The sequence below is a fragment of the Eleginops maclovinus genome, chromosome 5, assembly GCF_036324505.1.
Source record: "Eleginops maclovinus isolate JMC-PN-2008 ecotype Puerto Natales chromosome 5, JC_Emac_rtc_rv5, whole genome shotgun sequence".
Taxonomy (NCBI): domain Eukaryota; kingdom Metazoa; phylum Chordata; class Actinopteri; order Perciformes; family Eleginopidae; genus Eleginops; species Eleginops maclovinus.
This window is the reverse complement of record NC_086353.1, coordinates 11,812,145-11,829,789: the sequence shown is the minus strand read 5'-3', so window position 1 is coordinate 11,829,789 and position 17,645 is coordinate 11,812,145. Positions and strand designations below refer to the sequence as shown.

At 39.6% G+C, this 17,645-nt stretch overlaps 1 protein-coding gene across 3 annotated transcripts; it reads left to right on the top strand.

The window, feature by feature from the left end:
* Positions 1 to 11,223: 11,223 nt before the first annotated feature.
* lyl1 (LYL1 basic helix-loop-helix family member) lies at positions 11,224 to 17,614 on the top strand. 3 transcript variants are annotated; one of them, XM_063883212.1, is made up of 4 exons: positions 11,224 to 11,701; positions 12,870 to 14,319; positions 15,644 to 15,741; positions 16,374 to 17,614. In XM_063883212.1, exons 2-4 carry the CDS (start codon positions 13,505 to 13,507, stop codon positions 16,892 to 16,894), a joined length of 1,434 nt encoding a protein of 477 aa, XP_063739282.1. In that variant the 5' UTR covers positions 11,224 to 11,701; positions 12,870 to 13,504; the 3' UTR covers positions 16,895 to 17,614. The 3 variants fall into 3 exon arrangements, with proteins under 3 accessions (XP_063739282.1, XP_063739280.1, XP_063739281.1); XM_063883210.1 differs by having other exon boundaries at positions 11,225 to 11,701; positions 16,335 to 17,614; XM_063883211.1 differs by having other exon boundaries at positions 11,225 to 11,705; positions 16,335 to 17,614.
* The last annotated feature ends 31 nt before the right edge of the window (positions 17,615 to 17,645 follow it).

Here is a 17,645-nt window from a genome sequence, read left to right as displayed (position 1 = left end):
GGTCAGCATTACTTCAGCTTTCCATCAAATAACTTATGGGTTTCCTTAATTAAAAAAACATGGGTCTTTGGTATAGAGGCGTGTATGATATTTATTTATGACACACCGTACAGTTAATCGTAACATAATCGTTTTATGTATTTTGCGTTAAGTACAACTTTTAACTTATTTTATTAGGCATGGTTATATTTTAGTTGTGACAGTTCATTGATTAGTATTTTTGACGGAAGGAAGAGTTAACTTAAGGTCCAATTTCTAAATTGTATTTGAGCTGCAAATGTTTGTTTCCATTACTCAGCAGAAATGTCACAACACAGTATTGAACGCTCATAGGTTCAGTGAAATGAAGGGTGGTGTACTTTTGAGGTTGTGCATTTAATTATTTACTCATAATTTAATTATTTAGTTCTGCTGTAGGTTGTTCATGTCTCATTGCCTCTCATCAACATCCTTCCGACACACAGACACACACAGTGAATGTTTTGAGGTTTTAACAGGTGGTCATCACTGCTTTATACTGCACTGTATAATAGTAGCCTGCAGAAGTTCCTCCGGGGAACGGAAGAAGAGACGGAAAGAGAACAAATGTGTGTGTGTGTTATGTATATAACCCAATGACACACAACAAGAGCAAACACACACACACACACACGGAAAAGTAAAGAGAGTGATTAGGGAAGAGGGAGGCTGACTTATTTCAGTCACAATGCATCCAGTTGTCACCGAGTCTCGAGACCAAATATCCTTTTCGTTCTCTTCTCTCTTTTTCATAAACCACCTCCGTATGTTTGCACAGCACATCTGGTGGACAGATGTCTATCTCTCCTCCATCTCTTATATTCTCTCCCTCTGTACTTTTCCCCCCCTTAAGGCAGGCCTGGTGTTAATCCCTCTCTCCTCCACCTGGTGCAGACCACCCACATACTGAGCGGTGCAGCGGCAGCCCACCAGCAGAGAGCAAGTGTGTGTGTATTACAGTATTACATAGCGTCATGCCCACAAATGGAGGACTATACTTATGGCGGTAATGTTTCCCAAATTTCAGCTGACGGGAAATAAGCCTGTGAAACCATAAAAAGAGAAAAACTGTTTCACTTGAGAGTTCAAATATAAAAAGTAGCTTCACAGGGACAACATCGCTTTTAAATAATAATTAACAATGCCCCTTCAATTGTTAACAAATGCCTCTTTAATAACAAATGAATGTGTAAGAAGGATGTTGCAAAAAATAAAGCCTTTAATCATTATCATTAGGCAAACAAAAAGTCTTGCAAAAATAGTAAGGTAGGTTTATCTGTATAGCATATTTTAGACTAAAGCCCCTTAAAGTTATTTAAACAAGCATTGAAACAGTTGAGAGTTAAGAGAAAAAATAATATAATACTGTATGCAAACATTTGAAATATAGTTGATAAAAAGGATTCCAGAGGTGCAGATGTTTAAGAAAAATTACATATTTAATGACCTTGGTAAAAGCAGTGTAACACAAAAGCTTTCAGTTTCGGTTGAAAAAACTCAGGGTTGTGGTAGACCTCAGATGTTTTGGAAGTTTATTCTAGATGTGCGAAGCATAAAAAATAAGAACTGTTTCACATAAATGTCAACACATCAGACATGTATTTAGGCCTCAATCCATTCAGAGCCTTGAATGTCAGTATAACATTTTGAAGTAAATCCTTTGATGCATTTGGGGGGAGTGAAATGCTCTGAAAACCGGGTGATGTGATCTAATTTCTTGGTGTTAATGGGAACTTCAGCAGCAGTGTTCTAAATAAGTTGCAGTTGTCTGGTTATTTTTTTCAAAAAGACCTATAAAGACACTGTTGCTGTTCTTCCTGAGAAAGCTGAAACAGGAAAGGCTCAAACAGGAACAGCTGGGAAAATTCTATCGTTTAACTATCGAGAGCATCCCGAGGAGCTGCATCACTGTGTGGAACACCAGCTGCACAGCAGAAAGATCTGCAAAAGGCGGCTCAGCGCTTCGACAGGACAGAGCTCCCAAACCTTGACAGCATCTACACCAGTTGACTGCGAAAGAATTCCAGCAGCATTATCCGAGACGCTACACAAACCGGCCACTCCGTTTGATACGCTGCTTTCTGGCAAAAAAGTTCAGGACAAATCAAACACAAAGAGCCTGAAGAGCAGCCTCTTTCCTCAAGCTTTGGCATCCCTCTTATCCCTGCGCCACCACAGAACGCAGTATAATAACTGTGAACAAACACATACACACTTCCAGCCTACAAAGTCTGCAACTACAAATGTTAAAGGTTGTTTTTTAGGAAATTAATGTTGTTTTTTTAACTAGTGCTTTTGTTTATTTGTGCCTATTTCTTTTACTGTATTGAGAGAAGCCAAAGGAATTTCAGTTTGTCTCTTTCTATACTTCTGAATTAGTAGGATGCCGATTCTGTAATCCCTGATATTGTGACTTCTGCCATAGTCAGATGTTTCAAACATTAGTACTAGCATTTGACCGTGACCTTATTTGTCAGCAAAAGCACTTAAATCATTCCTGATGCAGACATAGTAGATATGTGTTATTAAATATGGACTTGAGCTACAGATTGTTCAAAATGTCGTCTGAACAGGGCCTACAGAACAGAGTTTGTGGCAGATAATATCTGGTAGATGTCGGCCCCAATCTCAAGTCCCAATCAAAGTCCCCACATCATGTGCAGCAGGTGATCGGAAATAAACCTGAAAAGAAAAAGTTGTGTACAAAATACAATTAATTCTCTCTTACCTGTCTCTGATAGCACATACATATAATACCCTAACTTTTGTTCGTCAGCTTATGATAGTGAAAAATATCACTGCTTTCACTGCTCTGAATCTTTTATATTTAACAAACAGCCCAAAGACACAAAACAAACTTGGAGGCTGCAAGTTTAAAACGTATTCTCTCTCGCCATCTAGAGGTGATCAGACCAAAACACGAGTACAATCATTTCTTCACAGGAGACAATATTTGTGTGAGACAACTAGTGCACTTGGATATTATTAGATACACGAAGCGAAAGAGGATTTCTAAATGCAGTGTAATACAATAACCCTGCATTTAACTATAACAGTAAAGCTCAGTTTTCGGTGTAACTGTTTAAGAAAACTGTTGATTCAACTGTTTATTTTGGAGGATGCAGTTGGTTTTGCTGCTGAAACATATTGAATTATACCGATAGCCGTTGTTACTTGACTAGACTGAGGTGGTAGACTAAAGTAGAAGCAGCTCTACAGCTGAAAGACAATTTAAACATAGATATTCCAGATTTTCTAGACTTTCTACATCGGGAAGTGAAAAAGTAAAATGTTCTCGTCCCTCGTTACACGTTGAAGAGCCATTGAGCAATAATCCTAACTTATAACTGTTCCAGTGATCGACAGATGAGACTGTGTGAACAGGACTGTAGCTGACACTGAAAGCACTGAGCTTAAAAGCTTTGTATTTTACTGAATATGTTGGACTTCTCTTCAAATGCGTTACTACTGGACAAAGTGCTACATCAAAGTAGATTTTGAAATTTAGGCCTTGACTCCAGTTAGTCAGATCCGCTCGGGGAAAACCGAAGGAAACAGAACAGGACAACAAAGATTCTCCCCTTACGGTTGGTTAAAACAAAATGGTCACATTTGACATTTAATCAAGTATATTCAAAGTATTGACATTGAATCAGAATCAGGTGAAAAGTGTTGCATACAAAGACACAGAAAGAAGAATACGTAACCAAAAATAAATAAATAGTACAATTATAAAAAATAAAAGAATGATAATACATAACATATAATACTGTAGGAAAATGAGTGCAGTAAAATATAATAAAATATGACAACATACCCGGCCAAAAAAAAGGTCACAAGCCTCTGGGGGGCAGTGCTATGATCTGGGGTTGCTGCAGTTGGTCTGGTCTAGGTTCAGCATATGTGCCCAAAGAATGAGGTCAGCTGACTACCTGAATATACTGAAGGACCAGGTTATTCCATCAATGGATTTTTTCTTCCCTGATGGCACGGGCATGTTCCAAGATGACAATGCCAGGATCCATCGGGCTCAAGTTGCGAAAGAGTGGTTCAGGGAGCATGAGACATCATTTTCACACATGGATTGGCCCCCGCAGAGTCCAGACCTGAACCCGATTGAGAATCTTTGAGATGTGCTGGAGAAGACTTTGCGCAGTGGTACGAATCTCCCGTCATCAATACAAGATCTTGGCAAAAAATGCCCCAGTGCCGTAATCAAAGCTAAACTACTTTCTACTACTTTCGGTGGTACAGTATGTTATGTTTGGTTTAGAGTATACTCGAGCCCTTTTCTTCATGAAAAGTGTCTTGATATGACTTCTATTATCAAGCGACAAATAAAAAACATGTACACTACCAGACTATCATGGTTTTAGAAACACAATGTGATTTAGTGTTAATAAAGATAGCTAGGTATATTTAGGTGGACCCCAAATGGCAGTCAATGGCAATTATACTGATAGATGCAGTTAGGTATCATTTCTCTAGGCCGAATTTTGTGCATTGGTTTATGTAATGTGTTTGATACGTTTATAAATGTTTTCGAACCTCCACACCCATTTGCAGAGCAACAGCAGCACTACACTGTAACAATAAAAGCATGTCTGGAGCAAGTGAGCTCCAAACAGGAAGTGATATATTTTGAATTAGCGATGAATAGTGAGGGAGAAAGTGGAAAAGTGATGTTGAGTTTCCTATTATTGCAGGACGGGGGTTGACAACAGGGCAGAGTCCCTCCGCCATGCTGTGAACACACCAGTGGAATTTGGACAGTGACAGTGCTGATGATGAGAAATATGAGAAAGGAAGACACAATACACTGTTGTTCCACACTGTCATCCTGACCCAAAGGCCGCCACCACACACACACACGCACACACACACACACACAGAATGCATGCCAAGAAATAAATACAGTGGTTCACATATGCAAAAAACAAACAAGCACTGACTGACACACACACACACACACACACACACACACACACACACACACACACACACACACACACACACACACACACACACACACACACACACACACACACACACACACACACACACAATTGTCAGTGCTCATCTCTTATGAAAACATTTGCCAAAAGTGGAAGTGGATGTGAGTGGGCAGTTTGAAAAGATGAAGTGCACTCGTAAAGTTTTGCACGTAATCAAGCAGGTGATGATGCATCATGATGCAAGTCAAATGTCCAAATGAGTCCTTCCGGGTCAAATGAGTCGGACTCTCTCCGATGAGAGTCACTGGGCTGGCTCTCCACTGTGTCATTTTTTAACCCCGTATTTTACAGTATGCCTTCTTCACCGATGACCTTCAAAGGAAGAATTGGCTAATGCTAAAAATGCCTTACTTTTATTGGTGACATTTCACACAGCACACAGCACTTACTGCAGTAAATTATTTTAACAGTTTGCTTGTTGTGCAACCTAAAGGGAGAGTCAAGAGTAAACAGAGAGGCAACACTGCAATAAAACAAGATATGACGAGAATTTAACAGTAGAAGTTAAATAATTATTAATTGGTGTATTTATTTATGTTCAATAGGGTTGCATTTACTGTCATACATGTTAGATTGAATTAGATGTGTCCTTCAAAATACATTATATGTTTTTCCTCTAAATAATCATTAAAAGCACAAGTTGGGATCTCTAGTTGCTTCTCCTAGACTTCTAAACTTCACAGCCATCTATTTACGCCATTGGCTTAAATCTTCTTCTGCAGACAGCAAGTGAAAAAAGATCAACACTCTTTTTTGCAACTAAATAACTTTACTCATGGGTCAAATATTTACCTCACTCAGTCAATATTTTCTTCGCTGACCCTATACAGACCATCACCGTCCTAATACTACATATATTAGGGTTTTTATGGGATGGTTTTTGTAGCCATATAAATATAGTAATGTGCTGTTTGCACTGCAGTAGGGTGGTGGTGGTGGTGGTGCAATAAAACATAGTCTCAGCTTTGTATATTTTACACTCCTGCTTTTAGTTCCTCGTAAAAACATGGTGCTGTGTTGCTTTGCTGGCTCCTGTTCAACTTATGACGTTGGACATTCAGTATGTGTGCAATCAAGGAAACTATTGATTGAGGCTATTATGCTCTGATTAGCCCACCGGCCGTGCTCTCCCTCCCAGCTGAGAGTCTATTCTGAGACAATAAAGGAGCCCTTTCCCTCTTTCCGTATCCCACCTTCCATTGTTTTTCCTTTATACACTTCTTATCTTTATATATTCTTCCAATTCCCTCCAACCCGTCTTAACCAAACCACCAAAGCTACAAATGGTTAGGGGTCTGTGATTTCTTTTAAAAATGTGTATAAGAGGATGAGGAGTGTGGGTACTCACACCTGTGGCTGTGGCAGATATATCCTGTTTGGAAAAAGCCTGTTCCACCCCTTGGCCTGGCCCTCCTCCCCATACTAAACCCTCCCCCCGCCTGCTCTGCCAAACCAGGAAGTGTGCACAGGATACAGCTGTCCCCCACGTCCGCCCGCTAGACCACGGCCAGGTGCATCCTGGGAATGGAACGATGTGTGACCATCGGCATGGGGCTGACACCACACAAGGTGCCGTTACAGAGATCAGGATAACCATGAACTTGAACACAATACGGAATATGATAACAAGGAAGAGATTTGATTAGCGGAGTATGAAGGGGCTACACTTGACTTACAAATGATAGCTTATTCAAAATCTGAGATTTGACAAAAGCAGCTGTGGGCGTTATAAATAATTGCCTCAAGTTTGCCTCATTATTAGCCACTACCAGCATAGCACACCATAATCTAAAACTTGTGGCGGTACAGTGGCATTGTGGCTAATGTAAGCGCCAGATTTGACAATGAACAACGATAGATAAGTCCATCATTTTATAGGAGTAAAATGTTAAACAGGTGGAGAAATATCAACATCTAAAAATAATTATGCTTGCTTTTGCTTATAGTGTCAATAATATTGCATCAGACTCTTTTGCCTCCTTCAAATTTTGTTGAACAAACCGATGAGGAGGATCAGTGTAACCTCTTCTTCTGTTCTTTTTTTGTTGAAAAGCTTGTTTTTAGGACAATTAGGAAAAATAAATACAGCCAACGTCTGTCCTAGCAGAGGAGGAGAGAGCATATGTCCCGGCCAGCGCTTGCAGCATTGTTTGTCACTTTCTCCATGAAATGCACTGCGAATATTGCCTCAAAACATTAGGTTCCAGTGATCCCTATCGCCCGGCACACAATAGTGTTTACATGAGATGGAGGAAACGTGGCCATGGAGCTCAATTTGGGGAGTGTGTATGTTTTCTTGGGCATGTGCGTGTGTGTGTAATACTAGGGTTCTATGACTAAGTTCACACTGTAGTGTGTGAGGTTGGTTTGTCTTAAATCTCCAGTTTTCTCCATCTTTAACACAGGTTTAAAAGAAATGACATCTTCCTTTTGACGATAAGTTTTATAAGTATAAAATGCTGGCTTACTCGCTTGGTTTGGTATGACCAGCAGCTAATGGTGGAAGTTAGCTAAATTGAGACACATTTTGTCACTGGCATTTTGATATGGTTGATATCTTTTTTCTACCGCTTGTAATCGAAGTGGCCACCACCCCATAACAAAAGGTAGATGAAGGGATGTTAACATAATATGTTGATAAGGAGAAGTTAGTGCAAAAACTTGGAAATAAAAAAAAACTCAATTGTACCGTATCCAAAATTACCATAATGAATGAAAGCTACATCCTTATAACAACCTGCCACATTCCCCCTACCTGCTCTTAATGGCCTCTTCTGACTGGAACGTACCGCCTATCCAGGTAATCAGTCAAACAGAGAGGAAGCATCACATTACAATATATCTATGGGCACATATATAGAGACATGAGTGCACCAGATGTAAAATCATTTGCAGACAGTTACCTATCTTACGATATCTGAACAGTACCTGGGAAAAAAATAATATTGCAAACCTATTTCTACTTTCTAATGGACTGAAATGAATGAATAATCGAGCAACAAACACGTTGATGTTTTCCATTGCAAGACAAGTATAGACTTTTCAGGCATTGCTTCATTCAATAGAAGCGTATTGAAGATGGAAAACACGTCAATACATTTCCACAGTTTATTTTAAACATGCATTATACAAACTTATGCCTCTATGGTGGAGCAGTTACTATGATTGAGGAAGGTAAATAGAAGTTGATGGTACAATGCAGCTAATAATTTACAAAAGCTTCCTTTTTTTTTTAGACTCTTCAGCTCTGTTTCCCTCCAAAATCCGCTCTGTCATGTTCTGCTATTGCTCAATTGTGCAGATTTTTTGTCAGAGTTCTTTATATTCAGCTGCATACTTAACACTTATAAATGCAGCTTCCAGGCTGCAATCATGCTACCCATCTAAGATGCAATTGTACAGTATGTACATATGGGCTTGTTTCATTTAATGTCCTCTTCACTTTATTAATATATTTTAACAGCTGGAACTGTTTCGATCGCCAATAGGCCACAAGCTTTTAATTTTCCACTCGAAACCTACGCATGATTACTGGCCCAGAAAGAAGAGCAATGTTAATACTGCAGGTGCAGAAACAACATTGAGAAATACACCCAACACACGAGAGAGAGAACTTTTACATTTACTTTTACTGAAGTCTCTAGGGTATTTTAACAAATAGCCTGACACTGACTTTCACGCATGCACACACACAGCTTCTCCCATTGATACTGCAGATATTGAGCAGGGTATTTTGAGTCAGCCAGGAGGAGGGTGTGACGACGAGGCTCTGAGATTAAAACAATCCTCTCTTGATTTCTTCCTCACTCAAGGGAAAAGTGGAAGCTGTCTGTTATCATTTGTTTCTATTATTATTCCCTGTTTACAGTTTGGGTGTTCACATGAGCCGTAAAGGGTCAATGATTTGTCTTCTGGGTCTTTTCTTGTTTGAGGTAGCTACCAAGACCCAAACTGTGAGACTGAGTAATCCGGCTTAAACAGGAAAACTTAACCCAAACTCAAAATACACAGAAAGTTGTTGTTTCAGATTTTGGATAATTGTGACAAATGCATTTATGCATATACATCTTAATCCCACATGTGTTATATCCCTTTTTTAAATATCATAATACAAACAGTTAACGGATGTTATACTTATACTTTTCATTCAATCAAATAAAAAAATAAAAAAATAAAGCTATTATTCTTTTGACTTGAGTAATACTTTTCTCCCAAATTGTTTGAATTTCATTTAAAAGTCTTTATATATTTCATTGTTAATCACTGGGGAATTTCAAATCAAAGCAATTTAAAAATATCTTTATTTTTGAATGTTGTGCAAAACAACAATAGAGACTGGTGTTTTATTCCCCCAAAATAATTTTGTTCCATTTTTACGTGGCAGTTAATCTAACACAAATATTAGGAACAAAACAGTAACAGTCCCATTTCAATTACTTTCCTTACATTGTATGATGTCCTTTTGCTTTATATAAGTCGCCCCAACAGCAATGATAGTCAAAATTAATTATAAAAAAATGCTAAAGGGATTTAAAAGCATTTTTAATATTTAAGTCATATCTTGAATGAACCCCAAAAGCAACAGGCAAAAGATTAACACATTTAAACTATCAAAACTATAATGAGAATACAGCTATGGAACAAAATTGAATCATATCACTACTAAGAGGAGTATATAAAGCACGGAAAAAGGTAATCCCAAAGGATTTCGCTCTGTCCCTTGGGTAACTTTTTATGTTATAGGCAAATTCATGCCGGCAGTTATTCTGGCACACTGTGAGCGACCAACTGGAACCGCAGCTGCGCGGCGCAAAAGAGTGTGACAGACCGATAGAAGACACCGTCTGCACCACCAATGTCTTTTATTATTTCAGCATTCACAGACCTAAGTGCAGTTATTGTTTATAGTGTTGATGATGATGACTACAATAAAAAAATAAACAATGACGACCATAATGGTGATGATTATGAAGGTGATGACAGATTTGTTGAGTTGCTCGCTCAACTTTTTTCTTTCTTTCCCAGGACCTTGAAGGTCACGTAACTGTAAAGCCTTTATAATGTTTGTGTTTCAGTCTAAGAAGGAAATGACTGAGGGAATGTAAAAGGTGTTGACCCTGAGAGGGAGAGAGAGAGGGAGAGAAACAGAGAGAGGGAGAGCACAGAAGAGAACGGGTGAGAGTTAGATTTAGGAAGGAAGTTTGCGAGCTCTTGGAGAGGAAAGTTACCACGATGACGACTTGTGCGTTGGTCATCAGTGACAGTGTGCTCTGATGTCATTACAAAGCTCAATCCCATAATCTCGAGAGAAATAATGAGAAATATCTGTGTTTGCACAATGCTGTTACACACAAATATATTAATGTATATGGACAGTAGGTTCGTAACTATTATTATTTAGTTTTCTTGATATGACCGAGAAAAAGAAATGTCATAAAAAACAATCAAAAAAATATATAAAGAAATGATGTAGATTGGAAAAACATTAAAGCCCCAGATTTGAAAGCCAAAAACAAATTTATTTCCTGAAAGATTACTGAATTTATTATTTGTTCAATTATTTCAATAGATTAATGATGTATTGATGGAATACTGTAAGTCATTTATGGAAAACCAAAGATTAGAACCAGAGAAACACAATCATTTGTATGACATATGTGTTTCAAATTCAGAATAAAAGTACACATGTGCGTCCTTATAATCCTTACACTAAAACATATTATAAAAAGGGATTCATAGCAAATAATCAAGAACATTAATAGCACAATTTGGGATATATTTTAGGTGATTCCCAAAGACCTTCTCTTGGCATTGTCTCTTTATTATGTTTACAAGTGCAGTTGCGGATATTTTTTTGGAACCAGCCTAGATTTTTTCAAAGTCTGGGACTGACCAGTCTAGTGTGATGTCTGTGTGTGTGCACATGCAAGCAGACGTGTGTGTGTGTGTGTGTGTGTGTGTGTGTGTATTGGTGGTGGAGGGGGGAGGAGGGGTGATAGAGGTTCCTTATCTACAGGCCACAGGCAGCTTTGAGGCTCTTATCAGCAGCCACCACATTGTACGAGCACATCCTCTTGTCCAGCAGGGAGCGGAAAACTCTCCTTGCAACATAGTCTCCCCCCCCCCCCCCCGCCCCCCTGCCTTTCCCTTCTCGCTCTCCCCCTCCTTACACTTGCCAGTCCAGTACCTGAGCTCTCTGACTGGCAACCAGCTTGAGCATTGTGTCTTCTGGGCAAAGAGAGTAAGAGAAGGAAGGGGGAGAAAGGACAGAGAGAGAGAGAGAGAGAGAGAGAGAAGGAATGACATATGGACGGGGGGGCGGCACAGAACATCTCCACGCTTTACGTTCAAAAGAGCAACTTGACAATGAAAATGTTTTGCGTTTGGACGTTCAAAATCTGACTTCCTCAGTGTGTGATTATTCGGGACATTTTGATACATAACTATTGATTTAAAAAAGAGATTCACATGAGTATGAGAACTGTTGTGTCAGACCGTTCTAACTTCATAAATTGACGGACAGACACTGACAGGCTGCAGTGGAGTGTGAGCGACCTGAAGGAGGAGGGCTTTAAACGCTGAGACGATACAACACGTGCGTTCACAGATCACTTGAACGGATTTTGCATGACAGACAGATGAGCCACACTTGATGTCATAATGTATATGTGAGTACGTATTTTCTTCTCACCAATTTTTTAAAATATTTGTTTCTGTTTTAATGCATTTTGTAATGCACGAATGCTTCGCAGACTAAGAATTATTTTAAAGTGTATATATAAATATAACATACAAATAATGATAACAAAATTGCATCTGATTGGAGTTGAACATCTGCTATATGTCATAAACAGAATTCACTTTTAGGAAAATAGTTTCTGTTGATAGCTGGTTATAAAATATGATTATTCATCATTTATTTAAAATGTAATATTCATGTCAGAGGTTTTATTTCAATGCATTTTACAATAGAATGTTTTGTAGCTGAATTAGATTTTGTTTACAACCAATCTTAGTGGTAATGTAATAACAGCATGTAGAATGTGGCTTAAAAAAAAACATTATAAAAAAGGCAGATGTAAATGGATTGAACTGAAGGTAAACCATAATGGAGTTATTTAAAATGTAGTGCATTCTTAAATAAAGAGTATTTTATTGAAATATTGCTGAATAATTAATGTATTATTTGACTTTTGATCTACTGGGGGCCAGAGTACAGGCTTAAATAAAAACAATTGCTATATCGTGTAAGATATAACAAAGAGTAATTGTGCATCTCATTCTTCCTTCAGAAAAAGCCACATACAGCTGAAATCATTGAAAACTTTGAAGACTTTCTGTGTAGCTTCTCTAACAACTCTTCTACCAGCATATTCACATGACATTTAATCTACCACTGTTGTTAAAACCTGCGATTGTCATCTGTACAACAATGTGAAAGACGGAACTGTCCAAAATAAAGTCATGACAACTAAAAAAGACAAAAGAGGAACACTTGCTATTGCAAAACCCGAGAAATCCTTAGATTGCTACGCTCCACAGAGCAGAGTAAAAACAAACGTATCCCTTCTTGTAGTAGAAGAGAAACTACTGTGAAGTCAATTGCTATTCAAGATTTTATCAAACCATCATGGCTTTAGTTGGTGTTAAATCAGTACATTTCCATGAATCAAAATTACTTTTAAACTCTTGACTCAAGAATCCACCACCAACAAATACTACTCTGCCAATTGTATGAAAGCTATTTTGGTGCTCATATGCAAGTTATGACCTTCAAGCACATTTTCATATGCAGCAAATATATATCCTGAGTGTGTTTTTTCTTTTGTTTAACAGACTCTTTGATATCAACCCAATCTTTTGGTGTCTGGGACGTTTTGCAGGAATAAAAGGATTTTGACTCACATCCTCAAAATACACTGACAGACAGATACAGGAACTCGTTATGAGCAGCTGCTGGAGAGTCATTCAAAACCTTGAATATGCCGCCCAGGTTTTAATGAGAAAATACCGTCCAATTCAGACCACAACAACCACCCCGGCTCTACGCTGCACCCAGACACACTACCACGGAAGAAGCCCTCCATTAAAGAACTGCGGCATTTGCTTCAGTGGCACCTTGTGTAATGTTTAAAGTGAGGGCATTAATACAAGCTTATGTTTACTCACACATACCCAGCAGGTGCATGAATGATGGGAAATAAGGCTCGGTGAGAGGGCAGCTGCAGCTCCAGTTGGGGCAAATATAATCAACTCTGACAGACAGCAGACTCACATACTGACCCCAGCCAGGCTTAAGAGTATCTGATGGATTTCTGGTCCGCCAGAGAAAGATCTACCTTTCCAGTGAGGTAGAGCTGCTAAATATTGTAATATAATCTGCATTAAGTGGAACAAAGAAGAAAGACATATAAAGTAAAGACACATAGGGGAGGTGTAAGGGCTCTGTAAGACATCTGCAGGTGGTACACATGATTATCACACATAATATACACCCAGCTGACAGGGATTCTTCCAGACACTTCAGCACCATGATGGAGAAGATGAACCCCACCGGCCCAGCGGCGTCACCGCCTGATCTGCCACGCCGCCCCTACTCCTCCTCCTCCTCCTCCTCCTCTGCCTCCTCTGCCTCCTCCTCTCCATCCTGTGCCTCCATAGGGCAGCACAGTCCCCTCCAGCAGAATGAGACTTTAGCACCCTTGAGTGCTATCGGCAGCCCGCGTCCTGCTAACGAGGCCGGGCACAGGGGACACACGGATGTCGCCTCTTCTGGCTCCATTCAATCGCCCATATCCACAACAACATTAACCATTCACTCTGCAGATATAGCTGCTGCACCTGAGACCGTCGTCATGGAGACCAAGGAGGAGGAGGAGAAGCAACGAGGGCCAAAGAGCACCATAGCCCCTGCTGCTTCGAGTTGCTCCCCAACTCTTTCCTCTCCACCTCCACTTCTCCCAGCAACCATCAAGACCTCCTTGGGCCCTCTACCAACTCCAACCATCACCGTGTCCTCCCTTTCCTCCTCCTCATCCTCTCTTCCTCCACACATTCCCGTCATCAGCCTCTGTCACAGCAAACCCCCTCTCCCACTCCCAAATACCCCTTTGACGGCCCTACACCCAATTCCCAACCTCCTACATGGGCCACATGGGGACCTTCGCCGCAATCAGTTGACCTGTTTGCCAATTGCCAGTCCTGCAGTTTCTGGGGGCCCTTCAGCTCCCCCCCCAGGGACCCTACTGCCTCAGCAGTACCTCTCTGCACACCCCTTCTTCACCAGGTGAGGAGTGGCTTATATGGATTAATCCATAGGAAACCATTTTGCTTAATGGCCTTTTCCCCCCAGGTGGTTTCATTTGAATCATGTTTCAGAACTAAAGAAGCAAAGCTTTCTTTGTTAACAGTTAACATTTTGATGTTATCCTCTTCTTTTATCTATCTCTCTGGCCCCAAAGTTGGTATTATTTAATACACAATGTGTATTAAATAATCTTCAGTCAGAAAGTCAGTTCAATGACTAGTTCAATAACCCTGGAGGTTGCATTTGATGCTGTATACCAGAAATGTGAAAAATAGCACTTTATTAAATAAAAGACACTAAAATGCCTGCTGCTCATTCACCTCCAGTTTACCTAGCGTGCAAACAGATGTGGAGCTATTAACCATAGAATAAAATACACTTTCCTGAAAGTAACTCTGATAGTGTTACTATGATGATGCTGAATCAGTCGTAACAATTTTCTGTTTCGTATGAAACCTTAACTGCCAGGATTTCACGACTTCCCATTGTGATTAATTGTGGCTGTGCTGCACAGTTATGCAAAGCTGACAGCAGGAAGGGAGGTGTGCTGTTACGAAGGGACCTCACATTTCTCACCCTTAACTTGCTCATCAGGATATTTGGTCAGTAAATAAAAGTTGCATCTTCCAACGTTTTGTTGTGAGCATTTAGTACCAAAACCCTGAAAATACCATGTTTGGAGCTCTACATCTACAGTACATTTGCTGTAAGTCAATGCAGAAATTGAACCAACAGAGGACTAACTCAACATTTATATTTCTTTTTGGCCTCGTAGTATTGGCAACTCTTAGCTTAAACTCATGAAAAAATGCATTCATTAGCAAACATTATCAAATCCCTCGGACTGTTCATCTATTCTCTACTACAAAAACAAATTCCCTTAGTTTCTTTCTGCTACAAAGGAGCATCAGTCATGTACAAAGTGGGACTTTCTTCTACATCTAAGGATTCACCATCTGTCATGGGGTCTGGGAATAAGATCCTCTCCTTACTTCTCTCTTATCTGTTTGTAGCATTGATCTATTTCCTCCCCCTGCAGTACAATCAGCTAGTAACCATACTTAATGAGGCTGGGATAAAACTCTGCATGCACACTCAATCAACGCCATCAACACAATCAAAGCGCAGTTAATGGCTTCCAATATCTTTTAGATTTCTCTATCCTTTCTTCAAGATTTCTTTCTTTTAATCGAAAAGGGACGCTTGAATGACTTTTTATTGTAATAATTAGTCTATATTCAGTTGCACTTGGTAGTGAATGCGGTTACAACAATTTCACATTTTGCTATGTTTTTATCTCTAGTTCTTACCTGGGTCCATCAGGAGGAAATTATGGTGTCATCAATAACAGCCGGATCAAGAGAAGACCCTCGTCACACTTTGAGGTGGAGATCAGTGACTGTGAGTTTCTGTGAGACCAAAGAGAGAATAAGACATCCATATGGATTCAGCCTATGTTTGTGAATCTATACATGTATGAAATTGTATTACTTCTCACATCATGAAGAGGTTAATAGCCAATGTATTTAAAAGACAAGAATTTTCCTTGATGTCAACAAATCTTGTAAAAAAACAAAAAACAACGGCAATAATGTCCACCTCCCGCCTCCAGATTTATCAGGTCATAGATAGATATTTGGATATTTTTTAATTTCTGTACAACAGCAGGACTGTCATTTTTAGCAAATTTGATTCCAAAATTGCATTTATTTGGGGACTATTTTCCGCAATGGAATAATTCACATTTGGTACTGTAGTGAGTAACAGCATATGCAGGATTGACTTAATACAAAAAGGCATATTTTTCATGGTAACGATCTAAGATCTTGCCGTGTCTGTCTTCTCAATGTGTTTTTATAATTTGTTTTCGACAACTGAGATATATCAGTACAAAATACGTGTTAGCAAGATCATTTAATTGTTGGTTTTGCAGTTTTTTTATGTGATTTGTTGACAATGATAATAAGTATTAACTTCTGTTTATATCCTTAAAGGCCCTGCACACTCAGACAGTGATTATGTGTGTCTAACAGGCCCACCCCAGAAACTGGCTCGCCGTGTCTTCACCAACAGCCGCGAGCGCTGGAGACAGCAAAATGTTAACGGGGCATTCTCTGAGCTGAGGAAACTCATTCCCACACACCCGCCTGACAAGAAGCTCAGCAAGAATGAAATCCTGCGTCTGGCTGTGAAGTACATCAACTTCTTGGTCACTCTGCTCAACGACCAGGACAAGAGCAGAGATTCACATGAGGATGAGGACGAGAGCACCGTGGCAGACCATGATAAACGGAACATCCTTTTTCAGTGCAACACTCCTCCTCCGTCCAACGACGTCCCTCCACCCTCGGCCGACCCCGGGACCGTCCACAGAGACAGAGACTCAACAGACTCAGTTATCGCTCTGGTTAACTCCCCAGCAACATCCAGTTGCTATGGCGACACGGACAGTGAGGAAAGCTTTGGGGCTAAGATTTCTTTGGTGACCAATGGCATTCTGGAAAAGGTTAAGGGTCAGATAAGGATGGTCGCAGCCACAAATGATGAACGTTGACACCAAAAGACAACAAACAAAGAGGTGTGAATGTCGGACTGATGGACAGAAAGGACACACAATCACCGTCAGATACAGAAAGGGTTTTAAGAGCAAACGTGACTGTCTTTAATTAGCAAAATAAGTGTGAGATAGATGTTTGGAGAATTGTTTGTTGTTTCAACTGCCTTTATGTCTTTTCCAGTGTTGTGCAAACATTCAGTATGCAAGCTCTTTGTTTTGGGTAAAATACTGCAGAGGGGCAGGTTGAGAGGCATGCAACATCACGGAATATTTAAACAGACTTTAAAAAGTTTCATATCCAAATAAGGTCCCAATTTTGCTTTTTCAAACCTAACAAATGTCAAACTATGTGGCCACAGAACAGATAAATTATGCAAAACATTGTGCTTGAGTATAACTAGATTGTATGAAAAAATGTTGAATCTTTTCACCGTTAAATCCCCCCTTGTTAGACGACATGCCATTTTTAATCTACATGCAGCCTTGGTATCATTTATATAAAAGCTTTGCCCCAGTAGATTTAAAGTGACTTAAGAGTGACACATACTCTAATGTGCCTGCAGAGAAGTGCATGCGAACAATGCAATAATGAACCAAATTTGCCGTTATGGATGTTCCTGCTTTTCTTATTGTCGGAGAAGCAGGTCCGATGGCTCCACCCTGACATTGTGTAACACTTGTACTAGACAGAAATAAAGTGTGTTTTAGTTAGCTGTTCCTTATTTGACATCCTCTTATTGCATTACAA

Excerpts from the sequence above, each read along its gene's own strand:
- lyl1 (XM_063883210.1), top strand. The coding sequence starts at position 13,505 with ATGATTATCACACATAATATACACCCAGCTGACAGGGATTCTTCCAGA. Across the intron at positions 14,320-15,643 it reads GCACACCCCTTCTTCACCAG|TTCTTACCTGGGTCCATCAG; the intron begins GTGAGGAGTGGC and ends TTTTATCTCTAG. Across the intron at positions 15,742-16,334 it reads TGAGGTGGAGATCAGTGACT|GCCCTGCACACTCAGACAGT; the intron begins GTGAGTTTCTGT and ends ATATCCTTAAAG.